The following is a 25,471-nucleotide window of genomic DNA, read 5'->3' as shown; positions in this document are numbered from 1 at the left end:
CTGAGGCTGCTCTGCCATCTCTCTGAGTAAGCTTGAAAGGGTCTGGGGCCTCTTCTGAGACCAACATGCCACACAGGGATACTGATTGCAGTAATGGCTTGGGCTGCAGTTTTCACTGCCATGATTCTAAATCATGGATTCCTTTGCTTCCTTATGTTTTCAGGATTTAACAAATGTTTAACTAAAAATGAGACCCAAGGAACAGCAGCAGCCAGATGTGGAAAGTGCAAATTGTATACTCTTCAAACACAGTGGTAGACATGGCTTAAATACATTTGCAGGAAAAAGACATACAGTCCTAAAGATGTTTCCAGTTATTTTGCAGTATGTGTGAGTAAATTCCTGCCAGCACTGGAATGCAACCAAAGTAGTGAGTGGCAGCAGTTGCCAGCTGCAGGCCCGTGGTTGCTAAAACACAGGCCCCACGTCATACAGTGCTGGGCGGCTGTGGCCAGGTTGCATCCCATTTGCACAGAAGGACAAAAGACTCAGAGTGATGGGAAAGAGCATGATCCACACACTACTTATTCCAAGAACAAGCAGCATTGAAAGGTGACAAGAATTCCTGCATAATTTCGGTTCCCACCAGCATTTCTCGGCTGGTGGGACAACCAGGGTCAAATAAATCTGTGTCAGGATCTGTGCTGTCTCCAACTATTTCATATAACCAGAGAGAACATAAAATGAGATTCTTCTCACAGAATTCGCAAATTAACTTCAGTAAAGCTTTTTTGAGAACATATCAAGAAAATCCTAACAGTTTGGCAGCCTTCCTCTTCTTTTACAGAGGCTAATTCCTTCACGTAGTTGAAAAAACCCAACATTGTGTATTTAAGTTATGAACTAAGACAGAAGCCTTCCTGAGGTTTTATATTTTTTGTTATCTTTTAGGAGAAAAAAGTTTATAAAATTCCCTCAGGTTTGAAAAGAAGTAACATCTGCTGGACTGTGAAGCAATCTCCCTCCTCCTTTTATTCCAAAGAGATGAGATGTGTAATGTCCAAAAGTTATTCCAAAAGTTCCCAGGATAGCAGATATGATGGTAGTCTGGCCAGAAAATCTAGGAACACACAGATAAGTCCCAAGAAAAAGTATGTGTCTGATGAGTCTGTCAGTTTACAGATTTGGTCACTTTGTCTAGCTATTATGAATTTGCTGGTTATTTCCAAAGTAAAACAGAGTACAAAACAACATCCTTTGGATGTTCTTTATTTAAGGCTTTTAATGCTTCTCTGCTTTCTGGTAGAGTTACTGTTTTGCCTTAATATAAGTGGAGTAGGATTAATGGAGGAAAAATGAAAAAATTAAGAAAGAATGGTTGTTCTTTGAATTTAGTTATGCAAGGCTGAATGTTGCTCAATCATTATTATTTGCCTGTTCCAGCCCCAGCTGAAGGCTATTGCTGTGGTCAGTTGTCTCTCATGCAAGAAGCTGAACAAGCAATTTCTGCATGCTATTTGCCTCAAAATGAGGCAAATTGGGATCAGATATTCCTTTAACTATTGCCTTCAGGACTTTCCCGAGGGAAAACCCTGAAAAATTTAAGTGGATTTTTACTGAGGTAGTTTTAAAGTGTTGACAGAACATAGAATATTCTGAGATGGAATCCATGGATCATGGATCCATGAGGATCAAGTCCAACTCCTGTATTACTGCTAATATTGAAGCATCTGCATTCAGCCTCCTTGCAATTTTGTTCCCCCTTCCCAATCCCATGCTGCTGTCCTTCTGGGTTCAGGGCTTCTTTATCTCTAGTGGTCTCGAATAGGAGAGGCGTATGTCCCTAGCACAAGGGCTAAGGAGCGTGTTGAAGCAGGGAATGCTCCTTGGCCTCTGTGCCCATCTCCCATAGCACTGGCAGACGGCCTGTAGCTCAGGTCCCTGCTGGTCCCACCGCACCTAGCCTTGCTGGGCCGGTGGGCCGGCTGGCTCCCTGCAGCTGGGTGGCACTGCTGCAGAGCCCTGTGGGCTGTAGGACTCGGTGAATGCAAGTCTGGCCATGGTCTGTCAAATCGCACCATAGGGAGGACAGCCTAGATGTTCGCTTGGCTGTCTGTGCTGGGTAGGGACTGGGTCTCATCCCGCGGTAGTGCCTCAGGCACATGCAGCCCAGGTTGTGGTTGAGAGAGCTGCTCTCTCTCTCAAGTGACTGCTCTGTGCCCAACAGGTTAAAAAAACCATCACTTTCCTTTGCTACGGAAAAAGCACTGCTTCCGACTGTTGTATTTCTACTATTTCTGGCATTACAGATGCTACTGAAACTGGAGGAAGCGATCGGCTTTGTCTGTGAGCTCACTCACTCCTAAACCTTTCTACATATGAGCAAAGCCAGGTTCTTTCCCTGTCTCTGGAGGATTTTCTCTCTAATCCAGGCAAAGCTGCAGTTTTTCAACAATGGCTGTTCTCCACCCCATGGCCCTCCTCACATATCTGCAGCTCACTGCAAAAGCCAAGAGGTGATCTGCGTGAGTTTGGCTGAGTGATTTTGCTTCATTGCCATTTTGAGCCTGTGCCACTGAGCAGCTGAGCAAAATGCAGCTCATCCCACTTTAAGGCTGTATGAGTAATCCTATAGCAACAGCAAACAAATACAGTGAGGAAATTCCCCTTTGCTGAGAAGCCCGGCTGACAGCAAAATAGGAAACAACACAAGGGGAGTATGTAGCTCACTAAAAAATAGCTTCAACCCGTTGGCAAGTATTTACTAGCATCTCCTCTGTGCACGACAGTGGGATTTGCAGAGATGCCTCTCCCAGAGTACGGACCTCAAACAAGAGGAAGCTGATAATTTCTTTCACCTGCATTACTGGCGTACCACTAACAGTTTCTAATAACTGGTCATAGTTTGTAGCTGTTTGTTTCTTCTGAAGGCACAAAGTGGATAACAGCTGGAGCTCTTTGGCTTGGTCTTGGTTTTCTGTCAGGCTTCAGAGTTTCTTGCCCAAAGGTAGCTGGGCATCAGCTGAAGGGGCACCGTACCTGCCACAGGGTCCTCCAGCCCTTTTAACTGTTACTGTACTAACCAGATCCATCTGCTGATGACTCAGTAGACTGCCAGGCTCTGCTTTTTGTGGTTATCTTCCATAGGTCGTGGTTTCATCTTTCTGTCTGCCTGTCTGTATCAGTCACATACATCCCTGATGGCACCTTCCTTGGGAATTGGTCTGTAAGGCTTTCTTAAAAGTAACTAGCCAGCTGAGTAATCTCTTCTACATAAAAGAGGGCAAACTTGAATTTGCTCAGATATTTTCCCCTCCCTCTTGGTAAGAAGTGATATGAGCACTTAAGGATATTTCACACCTTCTAAATGAAATGCTGTTTCCTGTGGTTATAAATCTGAGCAGCTGGAAGTCCTCTTATTTTCCCCTGATTGAGAAAGGCAGCAGCCTTTGTCTCCTGCATGCAGGAAGGGATGCTGACCGCACCTTGGAAAGGGCCAAAGCCAGCCCAAATATCAAAGAGAAACAAACACTCGTTACATACTTGGCAAGTGCTGGCAGGGGGCAGGGGCAGGGCTGGCAGAACGTGGGCACTCCTCTGACGGCGTCACCGATGAAGCCATCCGGACATTGCTCGCAGTGCTGTCCTGTTGTGTTTCTCTGGCAGTCCTTCAGTGGGAAGAGAGAGAGTGGTGAAAGTTAAACGGAGGTGCTGCCTAATTCAGAAAGAAATCATTTAACTGAAGACCCGGCCAAGCAGAATTGGGGTTGATGCCAGACCCCGACCCTTCAAGGAGCTGACAGATGCAGCCAAACCAGCTAGCACTGCTGCAAATAAAAGTGCTATAAATGATTACACTGGCCAGCCAGCAAGTGTTGGCAAGGTGTGTTACAGGACAAAACGGACATATGTGCCTGCCAGGTGCTGGAGCAAAAGCAGCACTGCCTGTTGTGAGAGATGTCAGGGGTACTCAGGTGTGTCCGGCAGCCCTGTTTTGAATTGCCTGTGCAATTTTTTACTAACACCAAAACAAAATGAAAAATATCTGCTGGTAAATACTATCAAGAGATTTTAGCCTAGATACAAGTTTCAGCGAGGCTGCTTCTTGGACTTGATGACTGGAAAAGAGCATCGGGGGAATCTGCCTGCAAATGGTGGCTAATACACCAGTGTCTCTGACGTTTTTCTCCTGAGATGAAAAGTGTTACAGCATGAAGGGATGTGTTATCACTACACTTTGTTCTCAGCCTTAAAGGAGGTCCTCTTAATGGAGGGAGGAATCAGGAGTTGTCTATAAGTGGCCTTTCATAAAATACAGAGCAACTGTGCAAAATGTCACTCACTTTATAAGCAAGTTTCATCCCCACAGTTTAATGTTTGTGAGGAAATATGCTTCCTCATGCAGAGGCAAATTGGCCACCAGTTGATCTTGTTGGGGCTCCATGAAAGTAAATCAAGCTGTGGTAATTCATATAGAATATTTGTCTCAAAATATTTCATGATGCTAGGTAGAAAATTGTCCCTCTCAGATAATATTTTCAATCACAAAAAGATGTCACTGTTTGCTGTAAACAATTCTAAATAGAATTTGTAAGTCCTGCAAGCTTAAGTAAGCATTGTTACATCTTTTGATTTACAAATGGACGCACTTAGATCCCACAGGTTATGTGGGCTTTCCCCGTGGCACGTGGCAAGGCGGTGGGTGACTGGTGCAGAGTGCATGAACAGTGCTCCTGCACACTGCAGGACTCCTGCAGAATCCCATCCCCCTTTCCACTTCATCAAATACCAACAAGTTGTCATCAAAAAACCACAAACCTCCGAATTCTATCTGTCTCACCGAGTTAGTTTAAAAGAGTAGGACGAGTGCAGAAGTGCTTTTCTTTCTTGCAACTATTCAATGAATTTTACAATGTCCCTGAATCAGAACTCTCCATTTACACCACTTTGTACCCATACAGTACAGATGCAAACAGCTATGCAGGGCTTGAGGCAGCAAGGAGTCAGCTCTGTGGCAGAAATATGTGGAGAACTACTCTGTCAGTGCATATTTGCTGTGGTTTTGGGTTAGCGTGCTTGATTCTTTCCTCTTCTGACCTACAAACAGTGGATCATGAAAACTGCAGACTGATGGATATGGTTTCCATCCCTGGTAAGACGACAGTGTCTATAATAAAGAAGATGATCTCTGAGTACATGACTAAGCATCATCTGAGTCAGTAAACTAACCTGCTGTATAATGGTGCAAATAAGTAAGTGTATGAAGGACATAACATATCTGGACTTTCAAAAAAGCCAGCTAAGTTTTCAGGGCAGCTGAAGAAAGTTTCTTTTACGAATGGAAAGCTGACAGGAGGGTGTGTTTGGGTTACGTGAAATTACAAAGTTGGTAAGTAAGCTGAACGCAAGACAACCGTTCACCTGAATCCTGCAATACAAGAGCTGGGGGGCACTGACTTGAAAATGTACTTCTCTACACAGAAGGTGAGAAACTTCTGTTTGCCGAGGCAAAAAAGGGTTTCCTAGAGAAATGAATGGGCCACAGATTCATAAGTGGATTCGGAAAGGATTCAGGAAATGGATGTTGGTGGGGTATGGAGCAGAGACTTCAGAAGTGGGCCAGGTTGGGTGCCCTCCCCAGACATCATCTCCCATGCCACTGCTAGAGACCTAATATGGGCTGCAGAGACCTTTGGTCGGGCCCTGCAGGGAGCCTCGTGTGCTAAGCTCGGAGTTGGCGCAGGTGCGAGGAAATGACCGCGGTGCCCCAGTTTATTCTCCAGTCGTCATTTAATCCCATCACAGAAGTTGCTGTGCTGTCAGCAGCTGGCAGTCCCTGGAATAACAGGGAAGCTGGGTGTGGGATTTCAGGAGCACTTGCAGCAGGAGGGAGCTCCCCCCACCCAGGGCAAAGGGCGCCTTGACCTCTTTGTGGTCAGAGCTTCTTCAGCAGCACCAGCCTGGGGGTGGGTGAGTTCAGTTTACTAATTTTTCATCTGAGCCAGTCCCTACAGATTTGAAACTCATTTTCTACTCCAACCATGGCGTGTACTTTGAAGAAGAGAGTATGAAGAGAGAGAAATGTGATTAGAGAAGACGTTTAATGAAAACAAATAGTCAAGTTTCACTTGCATAGGCATTGCTAAATGTGTTTTGAATCCAAGTTTTGTAATTTTGATTTAGTGGCAGAATTTTGTCCTGGCAACATAGATTCCGCCCCCTCCCCTCCCCCCCTGCCCCCAAGTCTGTGTCCAGATATCATCAATCTGCATTGAAAAGTATAATTTCAGTAAAGGCCACTCATGCTTGTGAAAGCACATCTGAAGTTTTTTTAGCCAATATTCCTCATTTGAATCCCATTAAAGCCTCCAGTTAGGACTCATTAATTTAGTTCAGATTGGTTTTGATTCTCTCTTTTGATTCTTTGCTTATGTTGCTGCATTTTCTATAGTCATACAGAACCTACTGCACAGCAATTACTTATTTCTGCAAAGCTGTGATTTGGCCAAAGAACTCTACCGCAGGTAAAATATGATAAGGAAAGGAAAAAAGTCAATTTCTTTTACCATCGATCTTTAAATATGTTAAACACCAATAGTCCTAGAGCTAAAGGTGGTTTTTCATAGTAGTATTTGCTGTAAAGAGAGTATTTAGTATACAGAAAACCAGAATATAATTTTAACTAAAAGCCTCTAAAATACAGAAAGCTTGACTAGGAGGAGGAGGAGGAAGAGGAATGAAACTTGGTGAGAGCAGAGAAGCTGAGAGCAAACGACGGCAGAGCGTCGGGCAGCTGCTGGGGAGATGTCCAGATCTTGCACTCCTCTTTTGCAAGAGTGCACTAACTGCGAGGCACACGGTGTGAGCCAGAAGGCACTGGAAGGCTAACACAGTTTTAAAAATAGTTTGCATTTGTCATTATTCAAAGAAAAAGTGATTTTAATGTACCACAAGAGAGAGATGAGAGCGTGGCACTGAGCGCTCAAAGAGAAAGAGCAATGCTGTATCTGAAGCACTGGCGGAGACCTCAGGTGGGCTGCATGCAGCTGTAGCCTTCATCACACTCTTCATCTGTGCTCTGAGCAACTCTCTTCACCTCTCCTGTCCTCATCTCTCCAAACAGCACATGGTCGTTATCAGAATAAATCCATTATTGGTTTCCAAAGCTCAGATACTATTGTGATGAAGAGAGCAGGGCAGCAGGGGAGCTGATGTTGCTCCTTAAATCTGCAGTGTTTTTCATCTTCTAAACTGAAGAGAAGTGCTAAAAGGCCCTTTTACCCCAAAGACCCTGTTAGCTGAGACCTTGAGGCACTTCTGTAGTTTTCCCTGGTTAGTGATTATGTATTTCGCAAGTCAAAAGTCCTGTGGGTATTTAGAATCATATTTTTACAGTGATAAAAAAAGTGCCCTTATATTTTATGTTCCATTATCTTGCGTCTTCAACAAAACTGCTGACTGCAATAAGGCTATGAGACATCTCTGACAGCAGGGAGGACACCCTCCCTGCAGCTCATGGGTGATTCTCAGCGCTGGGAGGCACTGCTTTGGTAGTTTGAGAAAAGTGTTTTGTTTCTGAATGGATCACTTCTGATGGAGAAGTAATGATGAGGGGAAAAATGGAATTCCATTTATGACAATTTTTTTGAAATTGGATTTTAAAGAAGTGCTTTGCTGTAGGAGTTCCAAGGGCTACTCTTGGTCCTGGTATTCATACATACTTTAGAATGAAAGGTATCATTTACAGTTCATGTCATAAATCGGACGTGATTGTTCACAGCCTTCCCTGTCTCAGTGGTTTGTTCAAATGTACTCACAAAATTGCGGAAACATTTACTGATATTGGTGTCTACTTTTTCAATAAAGAAATCCAGTGTACAGTTTTTGTTTCATTTTCCTTTGAAAAACAAGGAAGACTGAAATAAAAATCTCCAGAAAATACTCTGATATGTATCTTAGGACATCAAACACTGAAGCTAGCAGAAAATTGCTGCCTGTCTTTTTACAGAACAGAGTGAGACATGGTAAAGGTCACAAAAACAGATACAACCATGCAGTTAAAAGTATTGCAACTAGGTGTTATAATACTGTACTTTTGGTAAACTATGTTTTCAATTACAGTAAGTGGAAATAAAGCTAAATTATTTCCATATGCCCATGTTATTACAGCCTTTACTTTCATAAAGCAAAAGTCAAGGCAAAGCAGAGATGTGCCTTCTTCGTGGACACTTCAGCTTCAGAGGAAGTAATCTAAAGTAATAGCAGCCTGGCTTCTAAAAGCTTCTATGTGAGGATACAGCATATAATCATTCATCCGTTGGTACACCAGCAGGAGCTGGTCACACAAGAGAGTGGCTGGAGTGTAGTTTCTTACGTTAGCTTTAGCTGGTCCTACTACTCTGCTCTCACTAAGTACCATCAATCAGGGTGAGCATTTCTACCTGGCCCTTACTGTAACTATCTATACTTTACACACATGAAAAGCTCATGAAAAGATGCTATCGGGGGATGCTTGGAAATGCTTGTCAGCACTGAGCTCCTGCACTCATCTGTTTGGAAAGTAAAGCTGGAACCACTACTCTGAGACCATAGAGCACTTCGTGTGATGCAATACTACTCAGTAAATATGCTTGTGCAGAAATAATGACAAATTTGTTGATTGTCTTCAGACAATGGTAGTAGTTTCCCACCAAAAAGACAAACATGTTTTTCTGTAAATTAAGAAAACTGAAAATCTAAGAGATGGGAATCTGTCCCACCTTTATTTTGGAACCTGAATTTAAGAGAGAAGAGCTCCTTCTAATGGTCTTCAAAGGCACCCGCTTCATTAAATGTGCCATTTGGGCAGTTATTTTAGAGAGATTATTTCACTGGATGGCTAAGTGCAGTTTAGGTAGACTGGACCTCCTCCTTAGGAAACTAAGATAGCAAACCAGTTTTCTGTCTGCCCTCTGGAGTTAAAAGGAGAAAGACAGGACATGCTACAGAGTGGTGCAGAGCACCTGCACTAGGCACCTAATGCTGGGCAGTGGCAGTATGGGGATTCTCCAGAGAAAAAAAATTAATACCCAGACCTGCTTCTAGTGAAGTTAGTACAACAAAAAAACGCCCCAAATCCTAGGCTCTGAAATATTGTCTATGAAATCTGGAAGTGTCCTCAGGCCCTGGTCAAGAATTCTAAGTATTCCTTTGCAGCTGAAACCAGTCTTTCTTACAATATAGCAGGAACTGGGTTTTTTCCCCCTTATTTATTGTTCTTCTGAGAGATAGTCTTGTATCGGTTGTTAATGAAGAAAGATTGCACAAGAATAGATAAATTATATAGGTAAAGAGATGCAAGTGGTTTACATTATGTTGCTGTGTAGTCTGTCTGTATTTATTGCTGGGCCAGTAGAGATTGACCTGAGGTATAATATCTGGATGTAGTTTCAGACTTCCTCAAATCTGGGAGATGTCGTCCTATCTGAGGTTATAGAACTGTGTAGTATTGCCCATGCCAGCATGCCAGAACTTATTGCTGTCTGAAAATACTAGTAGTAAAAAAAAGTACTTCACCATAATGACTTGAAAGCCAGGAGATTTACATGTTTTAACTTTTTCTTCTTTAAGGTTTATGATTTCAAGCCTTGTCTCTCCAGCCACTGTGGGTGAGATGCAGTATTAGTTTTCAGAATTCCTTATGGCAGATGAGGCACTAAAAAGAAACACTAAGTATTGTGCAACTTTTACTAAAATAAAGACAACTGTCAACCTAAAATAATGAGAATAGCAACAAAACTCAGTTTCTGATCCAGTTTGTGTCAACATACGCCCTCTATGTCAAAGTTTTTGTTTTAGAGCTTGTCCTGTATGAATGAGTGAAGTGGGAGTTGATGTCTTCCCAGAACCACCTGGCCCTCTACTTTCTAAGTCCATCACTTGTCTTAGGTTACTGTGGGAAATGCAGCTGAGCAGGTGTGAGAGCAAAGGCAGCCCTTCCTTGCAGTCTTGGCCTTACTTCCTACGTGCCTCTTCTACCGGCTGCACAGGGAGTGGAAACAAAGTGGTTGCGTGTTGGGGTCACTGTTGCAAGTTTTCGATAGTAGAACAGTTAGGACAACAACTACTAAGTTAAAACATAGCTAAAAGGGAGAGATATATCTACAGCTGAGGCACTGACACTATTAACAGTAATGCTTTTGACAACTACTGCATACCAAAACCCTGGAGAAGGGCTGCATTTCAGCCCCAGACCGTTGTAGCTCTGGTTGGCTTTACAAACATGTATCACCAAGGTCACTATAGATAGTTGTAGTTCATCTTTATGGAAAGAAACAGTGAGCTGTAGGCTGCAAGGATTTTTGTGAAGCCAGAAGTACCTAATAAGCTGGAGAGTTTTGCTAGCTCCCTGCTGCTTTTCACTCGTGCTTGATGGATGGTTGTAGATCCACTGGCGATTCTCCAGACCTGCCTTGGCAATCATGCGGAACATATTATCCTCTCGGGCAGAACTGCCAAATCCGTTCCAACCTTTCCACTCAGCTGTAAACCCAAACGCTTAAACACAAATCACTTACATGACAATACTCTCCATTGTAAAAAATTCCATAAAAGGCTGGAAAGGATATCAGCAAATTTATCCTCTCCACCATTATGATCCTTTGGTCTTGTTCCAAAAAGGATTTATTTATTTATTTATTTATTTCCAAGTAATCTTTGGATGCCTTATATACATACTGATCAAAAATATGGGACTGAGTTGATAACAAAACACTTAGCGATTTTTAGGTAGACACCAACAAATTTACCCTTCACCTTCTGCTATGGTGCTCTCTCCAGACTTGCTTCTTCTACTCTATGTGTTTTCATGTACTTATGAAGACTTAGCCTCCATTAACAGTAGAAACATCAAGAAGGACACCGATAACTCAGTCCAACAAATGTTTTGCCTGGATATCCAGCTTTGTGACCTTTAAATCCTTTCAACCTTCCAATCCGTTTTATTGTGTTGTGTAGTCATTACGATAGTACGTTGCAGTCACCTCAACCAACTTCCTTCCCTAGTGTATGCAGTCATATTTTTCAGTATGGTAAAGCCCTGACCATTATACTACTTGCATATGGTATCAGAGCTCATTGCTTTAGACAAGCTGGTTCACCCCCATATACCAGTCATTTCAGAGCTGACCATCACAGCTGCTCTGATGTTCTACTCAGCTATCGAGTCATTTGAAGCCCACTCCCATGTCTGAATTTTCAAATGTTGAACCCTCAATGGAGGTGCTGTAAAGGAATGGCTCAGCTGTGCGTCGCTGGTGTGTAGGGTCTGGGGATGGTAAAGGAGGCAAAACATTCCCTTCATATTTCCATGTCTTATTAGCAGTAAAACCCGATGGGATTTATGCAGGAGAAATGCATATCACTCTGTCTGCAGACTGCCTCTTCCAGCTGTTACAATTTCACCCAGGTAACATCACATATATGCATGTTTCCAAAATGAAAAGCTAGAGGGTCCACAAGTGACTTCCTTTTCTTCTTTTAGCTAGGATTGAGAAAGTTACATTAAAAGTCAAAAGTCTAAAATCAGTACAAAGAATTGGTTTATCTTCCTCTACTAGCCTGGTATGCATCACCAGATAATGTCTTTGAAATGAAGCATTATTTGACATCTATATTGTATTATATCATAAATGGAGTTTACACCGTGCTGGTTGCTCTACTTCTAACACTTGGGTGATTTTCTATACTGAAAAAATGGACTGAGTGGCTCTTCAGTTTTAATCACAGGACAATATAATTGATTTCTACACCAGTTTTATGTGGGCATCTATGCAAGAAAGGCTCTGTCTGCAATAATTTATTCTGTCTGGTTACTTAATGAGATAGTTGATTCATTGATAGTGTCATTCAATAAGCTTTTAAAGATTTGTGGATTTGATTTACACTCTGAGTAAGCTGAGAGAAGGTTTGAAACAGAACCCTAAGATAGATACTTATGTCAGCAGAAATTAAAGATGTGAGTACTTTACCCTAAGGTATCGTTAATAGGGGTTTAATTTTATTTGATTTCAAATTCGGGGCAGAGGCCAAAGAAAATTTCATTAATTTGTATGCTGTGGGAACTACATTCGCCAAATTGATTTGGAGGATTTGCATAATATGATGGTCTTAGAGCAGCGTATGGAGTCTGACCCTTATATTTCATCCCTTTTGACGTAGAGTACTTTTTTCATTTTCATACTGCCGTGTTCATTTATTGAGTTGTTATAGCTTAGTTATTACTTCAACTGCAAAAAATCATGATCTACCAACTGAACTCAGTGTTATTATTACTTTCATGTTGTCTTCTGTTGTTGTTAGCAGAGTTAGCTTTAAAAAAGTGGGGTTTTTTCATGTTTAAATCATTCTATTGTGTGTATAAACATGTGGACATAGAAACTTTTTGCTTTGGGCAACATCAGCTTTTCTAAAGATCTTCTGCTAAGGACATTCGGTCACATCTATGCTATGTGGTGCCACTGGAGACTCCATAAGTGATAAAATGTTAGAGCACTCTTGCATCTCAGAAGCAGGGAGATAGCAGGTTTATACTGATAGAAACGGAGGATGACAAGTATAATAATATGGGATAAATACAGAATCTCTTATTTTATATTTTTTTTAACAGCCTATTAAAAGGTAACTGAATGCAGAAAGTCCTATTATGTTTTACTGTCAGGTGTGGTGGTGCAAGAATTATTCAAGTATTATATCGGAGTATTTGCCCCAGCCTCAGCCCGCAGCAGGCTTTGGCCAAATCCATTCCTGACTTCTCCAGATTGGTCCTTAGGGAGGGCTGCTTTGTCCACTGATTCTAATACAAATCACATTATCAACCATCAAGTCTCCTTTTCACAAATTACTTGCTTTCATTCATCTAACATGCTTCTTCCTGCTGTAATTCAAGTTACATCTTTCCTTCTCTAAGCTTTTCTTCTACCAGGCTTTCTCAGTCACATTTTGCAGTTTACCAATTCCATCAGTCTTCTGATCTTCCCTGGAAATTTCCAAATCCTCAGGGAAGTCCTCTTATTGCAGTCCCCATGGGCATATCTAGTTCTGTTTTATGCTATCAAACCTTCAAAGCCCCTTTTCATTCTGCTCTTTCCTTGTACCGTATTCTTCCCCTCTCCCTTCCGCTCTTATTTCACTTAAGCCTTTTCACTGTTCCTCTTTATTCAGAAGTAAATGGCCTGAGCTTAATGGCTTATTAAATCATTCAGATAAGCCATCAAATGGCTTATTTGAACTCAAGCAGTAAACTGGAGTTCAGCTCTTAGTTTTGTTCTTTACTACCTGATGAATTCTGAGAGTTTAGTATCCCGGAGAAACGCCAGTCAGGAATGCACATATACTTTCAGATTATTTCCTGCTGATACGGTAACTTTGTTTTTCTTTGGGTTTTTTTTTTCCTCAACCCTTGACATCAGCCTTATTTTTGTAGCAGATAGGAAACAAGTCTTCTGTTGTGTTTGTAAACTGAGGATCTAATCACTTCCCTATATCATATATGCTACTCCAGAAACTCTCTGGCTTCCAGAGTCATCAGAAGCAGACATTTGTCGAGCTCACTCCCTTGTTCTCAAGTCTTCCATAGGAAGTTCCCTCTTGTCATCATAGTCACCTGTCACTAAAGGGATAATCATCCCATGAGCAAAAGCCATGTAAAAGAGAATAGCTGGGAATGTGTCATGGTTTGGGCTAGATTGGCCACTCAAACCAGGACAGAATGCCTGGCAGTGTAAAACCACTTTTAAAAATTTAATATTAAAACACTAAGCCAATATGTGTTCTGCAGACAGTAGCCAATCCTAAGCACATTGCTACGGCCAAGCCATGATAATTGTCAGCTGCACTGTCTTCCTCCCACAGGAATAAAAATGGCAGGAAATATGCCATGGAGCATGGCTTTACGTATTTGTATAACTGAAAACTTGATAGAGGCTGCAACGATGCAAAGTATGTGAATATTATCAGGCCATTTTATGAGGAGACAAACTGAGGGCAAAGGTTTATGACTTGTCAAAAGTAACACATGGCAGAGCAAGGAGCTTGGTCTCTACTCGTGCTTTACAAGCCTGTAAAGGGTAGACTAGTGCCTAGCTTTTGCTATGTGGTTCAGATACATTGCACTATTAACTTCCATCCCTTTTTTTTAGTGTATTACTGCTTTGATTGCCCACTTGTAATTGGGGTAAGTTTTACTGGACTGATTTTTGATCTGGAGGTACAAGTGACCAACTACTAATACTAACTCACAGCTTTCTCTATGAGCTGGTACTGAGTGCGACCAAACATATGGGAAATTGTAATACTACCTCGGAGTTCAACAGGCTCTTCCCTTGGTGTATTATTTCAACCTCCTAGTGTTGTTCCTTCACAGCAGGAGGCTGCCATGCAGCGGAATTACTATGGATAACACATGTATATACACTCACAGGGGTCACTCACCATTGTAAATTGTTTATATGATATACAGCACTGTATTCATAAAGGGGAGAATGAAATGTGTTTGAATTTATACATTTTTCTCCAGGGGCATACAAAACTCTTTCCACATTTCTGATGGTCTAAAAATTTTCCCCAGCATACTGACTCTCACAAATACTGCATGCAGGAAGTGTTTTGAATCTACAGAGATAATTTAAGTAAGTGAGAATGAAATCTGGCCAGGATAATCTTATTAATGTATTGATCTTGGCCCTACTTAAGATTGCCCTTCAGCAAAAAGCTCCTGTGGTACAGACACTGCTTTTGCTGTGTATTGAAATTGAGCGTTGGTGTTAATAGAAGAGTCAAACCACAGCCTGTAGTTTCTTGCTTGGGAAATATCTCCTTCAATGTGAAGCCTCATGCAAGAGTGAAAGAAGGTAAAAGGGTTCATGTTATCATTAAAAAGAATGAAAATGGTACTGTTATTCAGTGAGGGACCAGCAGAGAAGACAGGAATTCCTTACCACACAGATTCCAGATCCATCAAGGCATCTGTTTGCATTGCCATTACAGTTGCAAGGAGAGCATTTTCCTGAGCTGGTACGGTAAAATCCTTCTTGGCATTCCTGCAATGAAAAAATAAAAATAAAGTATTTCCAATGCATACGTATTCAGAGAGTTAGGTTTGGCTGAGAGGCAGGGGAAAGCAAGAATTACAACCGTCAGGTCTCCCCAGAGCGCGCTGCACAACCCCACCGTAGCAGACCACACACACGCTGCTGAACTCGAGTCTGTTCTTTCACTCCCTGCCCTGGTGCTGCTTTTTTATTTGGCCTTACAGTATCTAAGCAGTCAGCATTCCTGCCTGTGTCCTGTCCCTGGCCAGCAGTGGGTGCCTGCCGGCGGGTGAGGAGCCGGCAGATTCTTACTGCATTTTGTACTAGAGGATGAGTTAACTAGAAATGATGATCCTTATTCGGTAAAGAAGGGTGTATTTATAGGAAAGGAATAGCTTTTACTTAAAATAAGAAAAGCTTTAGAAAGTTTACTTTACATCAAAGGTCTGTTGAGCTTCGGATGAAGAGCCTAGAGGAGACAGATGCGTATCTACAAAGATGGAAGGTGGCTGGCTGCTGTGAGAAGCTACCAAAGCAGGGCTGTCCCTCTGGCTGTGGGGCTGGTGAGATGTGCCAGCAATAATCTGTTGTCATTCCAGGAAGCAAGCTGTTCCTGGGAGATACAACAGTTCTTCAGTCATTCTTCATGTGACATAATAAATAAATGGGGGGAGATTGCATGAAAGGTACAATTTTCTTGTTATTTCTAAAATGTGAGGCTGTGCCAGGTGTATATAATTTAGTACTTTTGATAACTTACCAAAACAAAACAGAAGATTGTAAATATCCATATCACCTTCTTTCAAATACTAATTAGAGCAATAATATGAGGAATCAGAAACACAAACAAAGCCATTAAGACTGGAAAATAAAAAGGAAGAGGATAGCTTTCACTTGATATTGATATATTATATATTTATTGTCATGGTGTCAATTCTTGTTCTCCACTGGGGAACTTCTATCTCAGTTTGCAAAGCTGGTGAGCCACGCACAGGTTGACCTCAGGAGTAACTTCTATTACTCAGGCAGCACCTGCTCACCCCGTGCAGCCTCCCCGTGTCACATGTATGGTGTTAGATCCATGCAGACTCATGAATTTTTGGATCCTAAATCTCTCACCCTTGCCTAACTCTTGCAATGTTGTTGCAGAGCCGATGTGAAGGCCCTAGCATGTCATTTAGATGTCCAGAAATTATTTACCACACCCTGTTTCTGCTAGCATTTACAAACGCTATCCCTGAGGTGTCTGTCAGAGCCTGACATATGCCAGGCTCTCCTGGAATACTTTTTGTGGCTGCCTCTGCAGCACTTTTTGTATTCTGTGTCTCTTGAGGTCACTTCTGCAAAAAGTGGGAAAATTGGGAGGTTCAAGTGAATCAGAAGGGTATGATCTTGCATAGCTTGCATTTGTATGAGGTATGAGGCTTCTTATTATATTGTACCCATCTAATTAGGATTAGATTTCCTTTGTATCTCCCTCTTACTCATTTTCCTGGGTTGCCCTGAAATAAAGGATGGTTTATTTTCTGCACTGGCCTAACCATTGCTTCTCATGCCCACTGTGAGCAGTGATACGTCCAGTAGCTGCAAAAACTAGCCTATGAGTAGTATTGCTAACTATCTGTGATGGTGGCAGTGGCTAATTAACACATAGCACAGTGCTATGGCCGTATTGCTTCTGGGACCTGAACCCGTACATCTGCACGGTGCTGTAGATACAGCTGTGGAGCACTAGGTAGCAAGAGCCAGCAGCCCTGAGATTCATCTGCGTTTTAGCTTCCATTCTCAAGGGTGGGTAGGTATTTCTGTCCAGCCAGATGAGCTGCTTGTTTAGAAAATAATGTATCTTACGAGATGACTCACAACAAGATTTAAAAATGAGGTTTACAAATGAATCATTAATCCAGTCTTATCCCAGAGAGCTCTGAGAAGCTGAGATGAACATAAATGGAAAACTCAGTTGCCTTTACCATTCTTACACAGAATATTTTATCTAGTTTGCTTTGGAAACACTTTCTTAGATAATAGCTCCTAGGAGTAAAAGCCTTCATACCACAGCCACTTTGGGACAGCAGAAATACTGTCTATTTGTAATGCTTGTTTCTTTCAGTTGTTTAGTCATAACACAGAGCTGTAGGACTGGCTCCCACCAGACTAAGGATTTCAGCTGAATGATTACGCCACACACTGTGGAAGGGAGACAGTTAGTTTCTAAATTGAAAACAGATTCTTATCCCAGTGTCTGTCTTGGCAATATTTCTCTCCACTCATATAGATCTAAGGCATGTTATATTCTCTGGTGCCCCTCAGCTAGTGGGTGGTCCTAGATGGCCCATTAGTGTCTGCCCAAAGACTTTCTTGGTTTTGCAGGTTCAAGCAGAATAATTTTTTACTTGCAACGGTGAATGTGGACAATGGAAATGTTTGAGTGTGTGTAAAAGTGTCTATGACAATCCTTCAGTCAGCCATAAAGATCATCTCCCGTATACTTCAATTAAAGGTATGCATTCCAGCCATGAGTGAGCTTTCATCTAGTCCACTCACTCAGCAGGAACAAGTTGGGTGCAGTTCAGTGCAATGTCACTGGTTCCAGCTGCACGGGCAGGGTTGTACAGTCTTTGTTGAAGTCCACTGGGAACCAGCTTACCCCCTATCCTGAGCAGACACACTTCTCATTTCCTCAAGACATCTGCCTCAGTTTTGGGTGCCTCTGCTATTCTCGCGGTCAGAGCCCCCTGAGTTGCAGGCTCCTAAGTCACCTGGGTATTTTTTGGCAACATTTTTTCCCCTCATTATTCCATTCATCACAAAAACTTGGAAGGTGCTGATGCTCACTATTTTAGTACAGTATTTTAAACCATGGGTTGCATCAATTAAAACCAGAAATGAGGTATTGACAATCAATGCTATGAGGGCAGTGGGAATGAGGGGAAAATGGGATCCAGATTGTTTCCTTTGGGTTCAGAAGTTTTCTCAGGCATTCTCAATTATTCTGATATATTTTTGTTGCTCCTTGCCCTACTAGTGATAATGGAGTGATCGGTTAGTTGTTCCAGGGCATGAGCCAACATCATATTTATAAAAAGAAGTGTCAGAGTGTTGAGCTAATTGAGGGATTCAAATGGCCAAATGTTCTGGGAGCACAAAATTATGCACACAAAGCATAAACAGGTCTGGAACAAAATGGAACTATCCTCCCTGAAAAATTGTTATGTAGGCAATTGAGTGAGGAACATTTACGTCCACTGTCTGTTTCTGAATGGTGAAGACAATTAGTAGGCCAAAATGCTAGGTCTGCTTTAACAATTATGTCTTCACAATTATTAGATTTTTTTTTTTCCCGAGGGACACGTTTGTTCCAGTTCAAGCTGAAAAGTCCAATCTAATGTGGATCTTGCTGAACTCTTGAAAATCTTTTACACCCATGGTGCATTTATTTTCCCCCCTGCCCTTGCATCTGGATTTAATTAATACATTTCTTAAAAACAAGAACCAGCTGCAGTGCTGAAAGCGCTGTGGAGCCTGTAGTCATTCTGTTTCTTCAGACCCTTCTGCTGGTATGGGTGCAAGATGGGACTGAAGATGGAATACAACCCACATACACAGGGTATGAGTTTACTCCCATATTATATTCAAGCAGTTCCACCAGTTTCAGTGCAGCTGCTCCTGATCTGTGCCTGCGTAACTGAGGGCAGAATCAGGTCCCTGCTCCTTCCCTGCTGCCATCTAGCAGTAGTGGTGCAGCCGTGCCGGGGCAGGTATGTTTGCTGTGACCCTGCCTCTTCTGTCTTGCTTTTCCCAAGGGTGTTGTGCTGGTAACACACACAGAGTGTTCTCTGTGGTTACATCTGCATCAGCCAGCTGAAGAAGGGCAAGGCATGGTTTCAGGTACATCCATACTGACTGACGGTTCACTTTCTGCATTGATTTTGCTTTTTGACAGATTGTGATTTTCCCTGCAGTGTCCAGGCACAGCTCAGAGCAAGGCTTCTGTTAGGACAGTCTGTATGGGACTGCTCTTTTCTGGACAAACACAGAGAGAGCTTCAACATGTGGACATGGGCTGTGTTACGCTACTTGACTAGGAGGTCCCCACACTTCTTTATTCCGTAATTCAGATGTAGCCATTGACTCGCTCATCTAATGGTAAGAAAACATGGTATGTTTCTTTAGTTAGTACTGGAACTTGTGACTTTCCTGTGGATATATAAAAGCACAAAGGGTCTCTTTCTTCTACAATAAAAGGTTCCCTTGGATCCACACCAGTGTTTGTTATTTCCAGAGTTTTCTCTTGAGTACTGGGGTACAAGAAGGGATGCGATTCAGGGTTAAATGGTCTACATTAAGACATTTCAGCCTTTGTTATATTCATTATACTCATGCCTACCAGTCTTGGGCGAGGAATCTCATTTATGTTTGATCCAAAACAAACCCAGAAGAAAAAGACGGTGCTTGTCTCCAGGACCATTGTAAAAAAGGAGACAGCTGGTGAACTTGAGGAACTGAAAGTGAAAAGCAGCACTCAAAGTAGCAGTCATGGCACATCAGCTGCCAAGTCACTGCTAAGTAAGTTCAGTGTCAGCTGAGACGTGGTTGTAGCTGGCCACCAGAGTTATGCTCTTTGCTGCTAGAGATAGAGTCAAAAGGTGTGCTTCCTTCCAGGTCTGAGAAGGATCCTCAGTGGGCTGCATGGATGTTCAGACATGAGGGCAAAAATCAAACATTACAGTATTACTTAGTAGATCCTCACTTCAAAGATTGGTTCAGGATAGTAAAAGTGAGTGCAGCATGGGCAAAGTTGAATCCTGTGAACTCATGTGCTTGTGATGAAATGAAAATTAACTTAATTAAGCTAATATCCCAAATCTACCTGCAAAAATGCAAAGTAGTTATATTCTGTGTCACAAACACCTGTATTTTTGGAGAAGGGTGACTTTTGATGCCAGGAGAAAAAAGTGCACGTTTTTTAGTTTCTGGCAGTTCTCACACACAACTTCTTCATATGCCAAGAGGCTAAACAACTGACTGTAGCATAATTTCTGGTACGCTACCCAAGTCATAGTAACTGTTCCTGATCATGCTCTTTTAGACTTTGGTGGAAGAGAATTAAATTAATTCTCATTACCTGTCATCTAGTGATGGTCAAGAACATACACAGATAGTTATCTCTGTCTAAGATGACATACCACAGCTTGTTCACCTGCTTTATCTTGATAGTGTAGCAAGCTCATTGGACATATAACTTCATTTTAAAAAGATTTTTGTGCATTCAAGTTTCCATATTTCTGCAGTCTGACCTGTTCTGTAAAGGTGGTAAAAATATTGTCAGAAGATATATACCTAAGAGAGTCAGTCTGAGAACTGTGAAGTCTGGTGTGATAGGCTATCTCTCAATCGAAACATCTATGGAGAATCATGAGACATATTGTGAATTATTTGCATAATAATGTTTATCTCTTGACATCAATTGATCAACGGTTTCAGAACTGTGGGACCCTCAAAAGTCCTCACAGTCTCTTACGGAGTGAAAGAAAAGAAGAAAACAAACTCTACTTGAATATTATCAATCTTCTCCTCAGAGCCTAGAGAAAAGAAAAGAGAAAAATGTTGCTCCTCTTTCTGATATAACAGGCATCATATCAGCCATAGACATCTGTCAAAGTAGGACACAAGTAAATAAAGCCCAAGTTTTTAATGCATTGATGAAAACAATCAGACGAACTGAGTGGAGCAATGGATTCTTCCCTTCTTGACAGTTTCCCATCAAGGTTGAATGGTTTTCTGCAAGGAACGGTTTAGCAAAACAGAAGTTTAGGACTCAATACTATATTCCTGAAGCGCTCCATCTTTTGCCATACAGGGATGAATGAATACTCTAAACATCTTCCACCCATTTTAAATACCTGGATCTTAGAGAGAGACCAGTCTGCTGGAAGTGCATGGCATTGTCATGGAAACAACAGCCCTTTGCTCCTTGGGGACGTTTCCAAACCCTACCCAAACATGCTTGCTTTTGTTTATTTTTTTATGAGAAGTATTTGCAATTGGCAGCCACCGTTCTGAGGCATTTTTGAAGATTGTTTGCTTAGGCCAGCTTGAGATAAATAGCTACTGCCCTTCCTAAAAATAAAGATGTTTTCCTGCTTGAATATCTCCCAGTACTTTAATTTAGGTAATAAATAAGAACATTAGAGAAACAACTCCAAGAAAGCAGTCCTCTACTTTGAAACAATTCCAATTTCTCTGGTCTCCTCAGAATAGGTAGGACTCTTTTCTGAAGAGATTCCTTTCTCACCTACAATAGGGTCCTCATGTTCAGAAATACTCAATCCCCAGCCAAGCGCTCACAGAAAGCACACCAGATTTTCAGCATTCAGCAGGCCCCAACCTGACGTGTCTATGTCAGACATGAAGACAGTCCCAGGCTGGACCCCAGAGGACCTCCGTGCCCCAGGTGCAGTGCTGTGCTAACACAGCTGTGGCCGTGCTAGTGCGGGGCCATGCTGGCCAGCAGCCTCCACAGCTGGGCGGCGGGACTGCGTGTGTAGGAAGCCCAAACCACAGCAGGCTGGGAGTCATCAACATGGAGACATCCACATGGGAAGAAGCCAGCTAGACACCCTGTGTATGGTTTAATTCCTTCTAGACTAAAATGCATCTAAAGTACGTCAGCTGTTCCTGTTGCTCTTTACTGACTGCAAAGGGGGGCTTGCAGGGCTCGTTCATGGGTAGGCTTCTCTACTGCATTTGAAGTCTGTGGAGATGAAGCCTATTGCCCATGTCAGGTGTGCTGTGCTGTGTAGAAGTGTTCATGTTATGGCTGCTATGCCACAGACTTGGCCAAACTGCTGGACACCCTGTACCTTTGGAGAAGTGCAAAAGCTCTTGACAGTCTGCGCCACCAATCAGTACTTTCAGGTAGAGAAAGCAGATAAACCTTGATGTCTGACAGACCCAAACGATCCTGTTTCTACATTTAAGTTTAGGCTGATTCTGGCCAGTTCAGAGTGTAATCACGGGATGTTTCCCTTTGTCCTGATAGTGTCTCCTCTGATATTTGCAGGTAGCTCTCCAAAGGAGGTGTATCAAGTTACCCTGCACCGATGCTACCTTCCTCACTGAATACTTGTGCATTCAAAAATCTGCAGACAAAATCTTTTTGACCCATCTCTGACATATGCTTATCTTCTTTGGGGGGCACAAAGCATGTATATATGCTGGCACCTCTGGTAAAACTATAATTCTTCAGAAGAGTTTTAGAATGCCACTGGACATTTGCTCTCTGGAAATTAATTTTATTGCTGATAGTAGTTCAGTCCCACTTCAACTTGATGGCTTTGGGCAGCATAGAAGATATTTAGGAAAGAAATCTGTAAGAAATTATTAAAACTTTGTATTGTCATACGAAATACTTGGTGCTCACTGCAAGCTTTAGTTCTAACACATGCTTGTGAGATACAAGATTATCCCATTTTACAAAGAACAAAACTGATCCCTGCCTGTCATGTTCATTCCTGACTCAAGCTGCAATTAAGCACTGTAGATACAGCTGGGAAGAAGAGCTCTGATGCTGTGAGTGACTTTGACAATCTCCAGAGATAGTGACTTGAGTAAAACTCCCCAAATAACTATGCAGCTAAGCTCTAGCACAGAAAGGAGCATGACCCCATTCTAAGGACACCTTCTGGTTCCCTCCAAAATGCACACTTTTTGCTGCACTAAAAACACTGCTTTGCCAAACTGGAATGTAAAGAAACAAAGTGTTTGACTCCACAGACATCCTAGCTTAAGACCACGCTGGGTAGGCACAAATTGTGTGTCTTTTATCATGCCTGGAAAGCATTAACTACAAAGCAATCTTCTTTACCTTGGATAGATATATGAGTCTGCTTCTGGTGTTTCATTCAGCAAGAAAGTAGTGAAGGCACCAACATGACTTCTACATCTGCTTTTCAGCTCAGGACATAGTTGACTTCCAGTACATTTAAACATGGACTTTTAAAATCCAGACTGCCAGTTGTAGACTGATGGACTTTTGGTCATTTCTTGCTCCCTGGGAGCACAGTAACAGACGTTTCAAATTCTTCAGGTCAAAAATGTGTTTTTCATAAGCATAGACACAAAGATTTAGTTCTTCTTCAGTCTACTGGGAAACTTCATGCAAACAGAAAGAGCTGCAATAACACTGCGCCCCACTGTCCTGACCTTCCTGCCTTTGGTGACCCGCAGGAGAAATCCCTCTCCATTTTTGCCAAAACACAAAATCCATCACAAAATCCTACGGTAAGCACTGTGTGCAACTGCAGCTCGGTGCCGGCACATGCTGCAGGTGACCAGCATGCTCAGGAGTCCTGGGGGTTCTGTAAGAGAGCACAGCCACCATGCACTTTGCTGACTCTGGAAAAGGTGCTTAGCTGCTGGAGGTTACATTTTTGCTCGAGCATTCAGCATGTATAGTATTTAGGAGTATCTTGTGACTACAGGGGGTCTCAAAAGCATGTGTGTGTGTGTATGGGAATGGATGAGGGTTAAGTGAGGGGAAAGGATAAACTATATTTGCTCTGCAGGACCCTGGTGTTGCCTCAGCCATGCTGGTTGCTGCTTTGGTGCCAGGGGACTGGATGGACTTGCACGTTCACTAAAAAACCTATGAACTGCACTGGCTGTGTAGAGCCAGCAGACAGAAATGCCTGGTTGTATTTCCCTCTTTTCTGAATGCATAGGCAGCTGCACTGGGTCCATCAGAGACTGAGTTTACCAGTCTAATAGGGTGTTTATTAATTAATGCTCTGGTTTGAATGGTCTACATGGACATGCCTTTAAGTTGTGGAGACGAAGCCCTATTTCTGGCAGAGGATGAACTGCCAAAAGCTTTTATCCCCATCTGATGTCTTATCCAGCCAATGCTCTGCCCATTCAGGCAGCGTGTGATGCTCTGGTATACTCCCCACCCAGACTTTTCCACTTTTGTGGTTGAGGAACTCACTGGCTCATCAGCTCTTGCTGGAAATGCTTTTGTACCAAATATTAACTACAGATGAGAAGCACAGTCAAGTAAGTCTTGGGATTAATTTGACTGATAAAGGTTAGAACTATACTGGTTTTGTCTGTCCCCAGGAAACAGTACATGTTTTGCAGGTACAGTAGCTCATGTAAGATAGCTGAGAAGCGTGTATCAGCCCATAATCTGCCTTTCCTGTTCAGCATAGCTAACCATGAAAGACTGTCTTGCTACATTTCATAACTAGGAGATAACAAATCACTGAACACAGCATCACATGCTGCCAAATGCCTCTGTACGATCAGACTCCTGATTAATGTTTCCTAAATGCATAAGACAGTCACCGATAACTGCATTAAAACAGTGCTTTTAATATTATTTGCTGCTTTGAATATTAATTGGCATTGCTACTCTTCCTCACAGCTTTTATCCTCATCTGTTCCCCACATGATCACTAGACTGTTCACAAGATCGCCAACAATGTGTAACCAAGAAATGCAGAGCAATTCTTTGCATTTTTTACCATAATACCTTCTATGGCAGAGAGGGTGGTCTCTGTCTCTCGACAGCTGAAATGGGTGAGATAACAGATAGCAGTATTTAAACACTGATTATTTTACTCCTCCAACATTCCAAAAGGATCCATCTCTACAACTACATTTGATCTAACTATGGTATGCCATGTGGACAAAGGATCTGATGGATCCTATGTAAAGTGTATGACTTGGGGTAAAATTTGTCTAATTAAATTCTTTCTGCTTTTGTTCTGATTTTTTGAGGCGAGAGAGAAAAATATTTCTAGAAGGTGTCCTTGGGCTCTTCATAAACAAGTACTTATTGATAGCTCTGGTATTGTCCTAACAGTCGTTCATGTCCCTGCCCCTTTTTTACAATATAACTATATAGTTGCAAATAATTTTTTATCCATTTCTTCTGACTCTTGCGTCTCTAAAATTTGAATTTGCCAAAGGAGAAAGAATAATCATATGGATAGAGATTTGTGTAGTTACAGTTTCCTCAAAAGCGTAGTGAGTACTTGTAGCAATAAAGGGTTTGCTGCAGACAGCATGTTCCAATAGCTCTCTTTATGTATAGTGAGGCATTGATTAAATCCATGGCTCCTCAGTTTATATTTATAGCAGACATTCACTCTAGTCTTTATTTATAGGTTACCTTTTAGTCTTGTCTATATTATATATCTCTCTTGTTGGCAATGAGGCTTGAATGTCATTTAAACAGTCTTACAGTAAATGCCAACCAGATGAGATGGCCGCTCATTGGCCCTTCTTGGGGGAGGCCTCGGTACTTCTCTTGGGCTGTTTCTATTAATGGATCATCTGAACATTACGCTTATGGGCTTTATGGGCTGTGGATCTCCACCTGCCCCCCATTGGCTCCCACAGCCCTTCTGCTGCTGCCTTGTTCTCTACTCATGCTGGTGTCCTCCCTGTCCTCCTTTCCA

At 42.1% G+C, this 25,471-nt stretch overlaps 1 protein-coding gene across 1 annotated transcript in view; it reads right to left on the bottom strand.

Moving 5' to 3' along the window:
• LAMA4 (laminin subunit alpha 4) overlaps window positions 1–25,471 on the bottom strand; it is a 102,981-nt gene that overhangs the window by 64,344 nt on the left and 13,166 nt on the right. Inside the window, exons 2-3 of the mRNA XM_054195025.1 lie at window positions 14,916–15,017; window positions 3,484–3,608 (exon numbers count right to left, since the gene is read on the bottom strand). Of these exons, the coding sequence (XP_054051000.1) occupies window positions 3,484–3,608; window positions 14,916–15,017 (227 nt within the window). The remainder of the gene's footprint in view (window positions 1–3,483; window positions 3,609–14,915; window positions 15,018–25,471) is intronic.

The sequence above is a fragment of the Rissa tridactyla genome, chromosome 3, assembly GCF_028500815.1.
Source record: "Rissa tridactyla isolate bRisTri1 chromosome 3, bRisTri1.patW.cur.20221130, whole genome shotgun sequence".
Classification (NCBI taxonomy): domain Eukaryota; kingdom Metazoa; phylum Chordata; class Aves; order Charadriiformes; family Laridae; genus Rissa; species Rissa tridactyla.
This window is presented reverse-complemented; position numbering and strand designations above follow the sequence as displayed.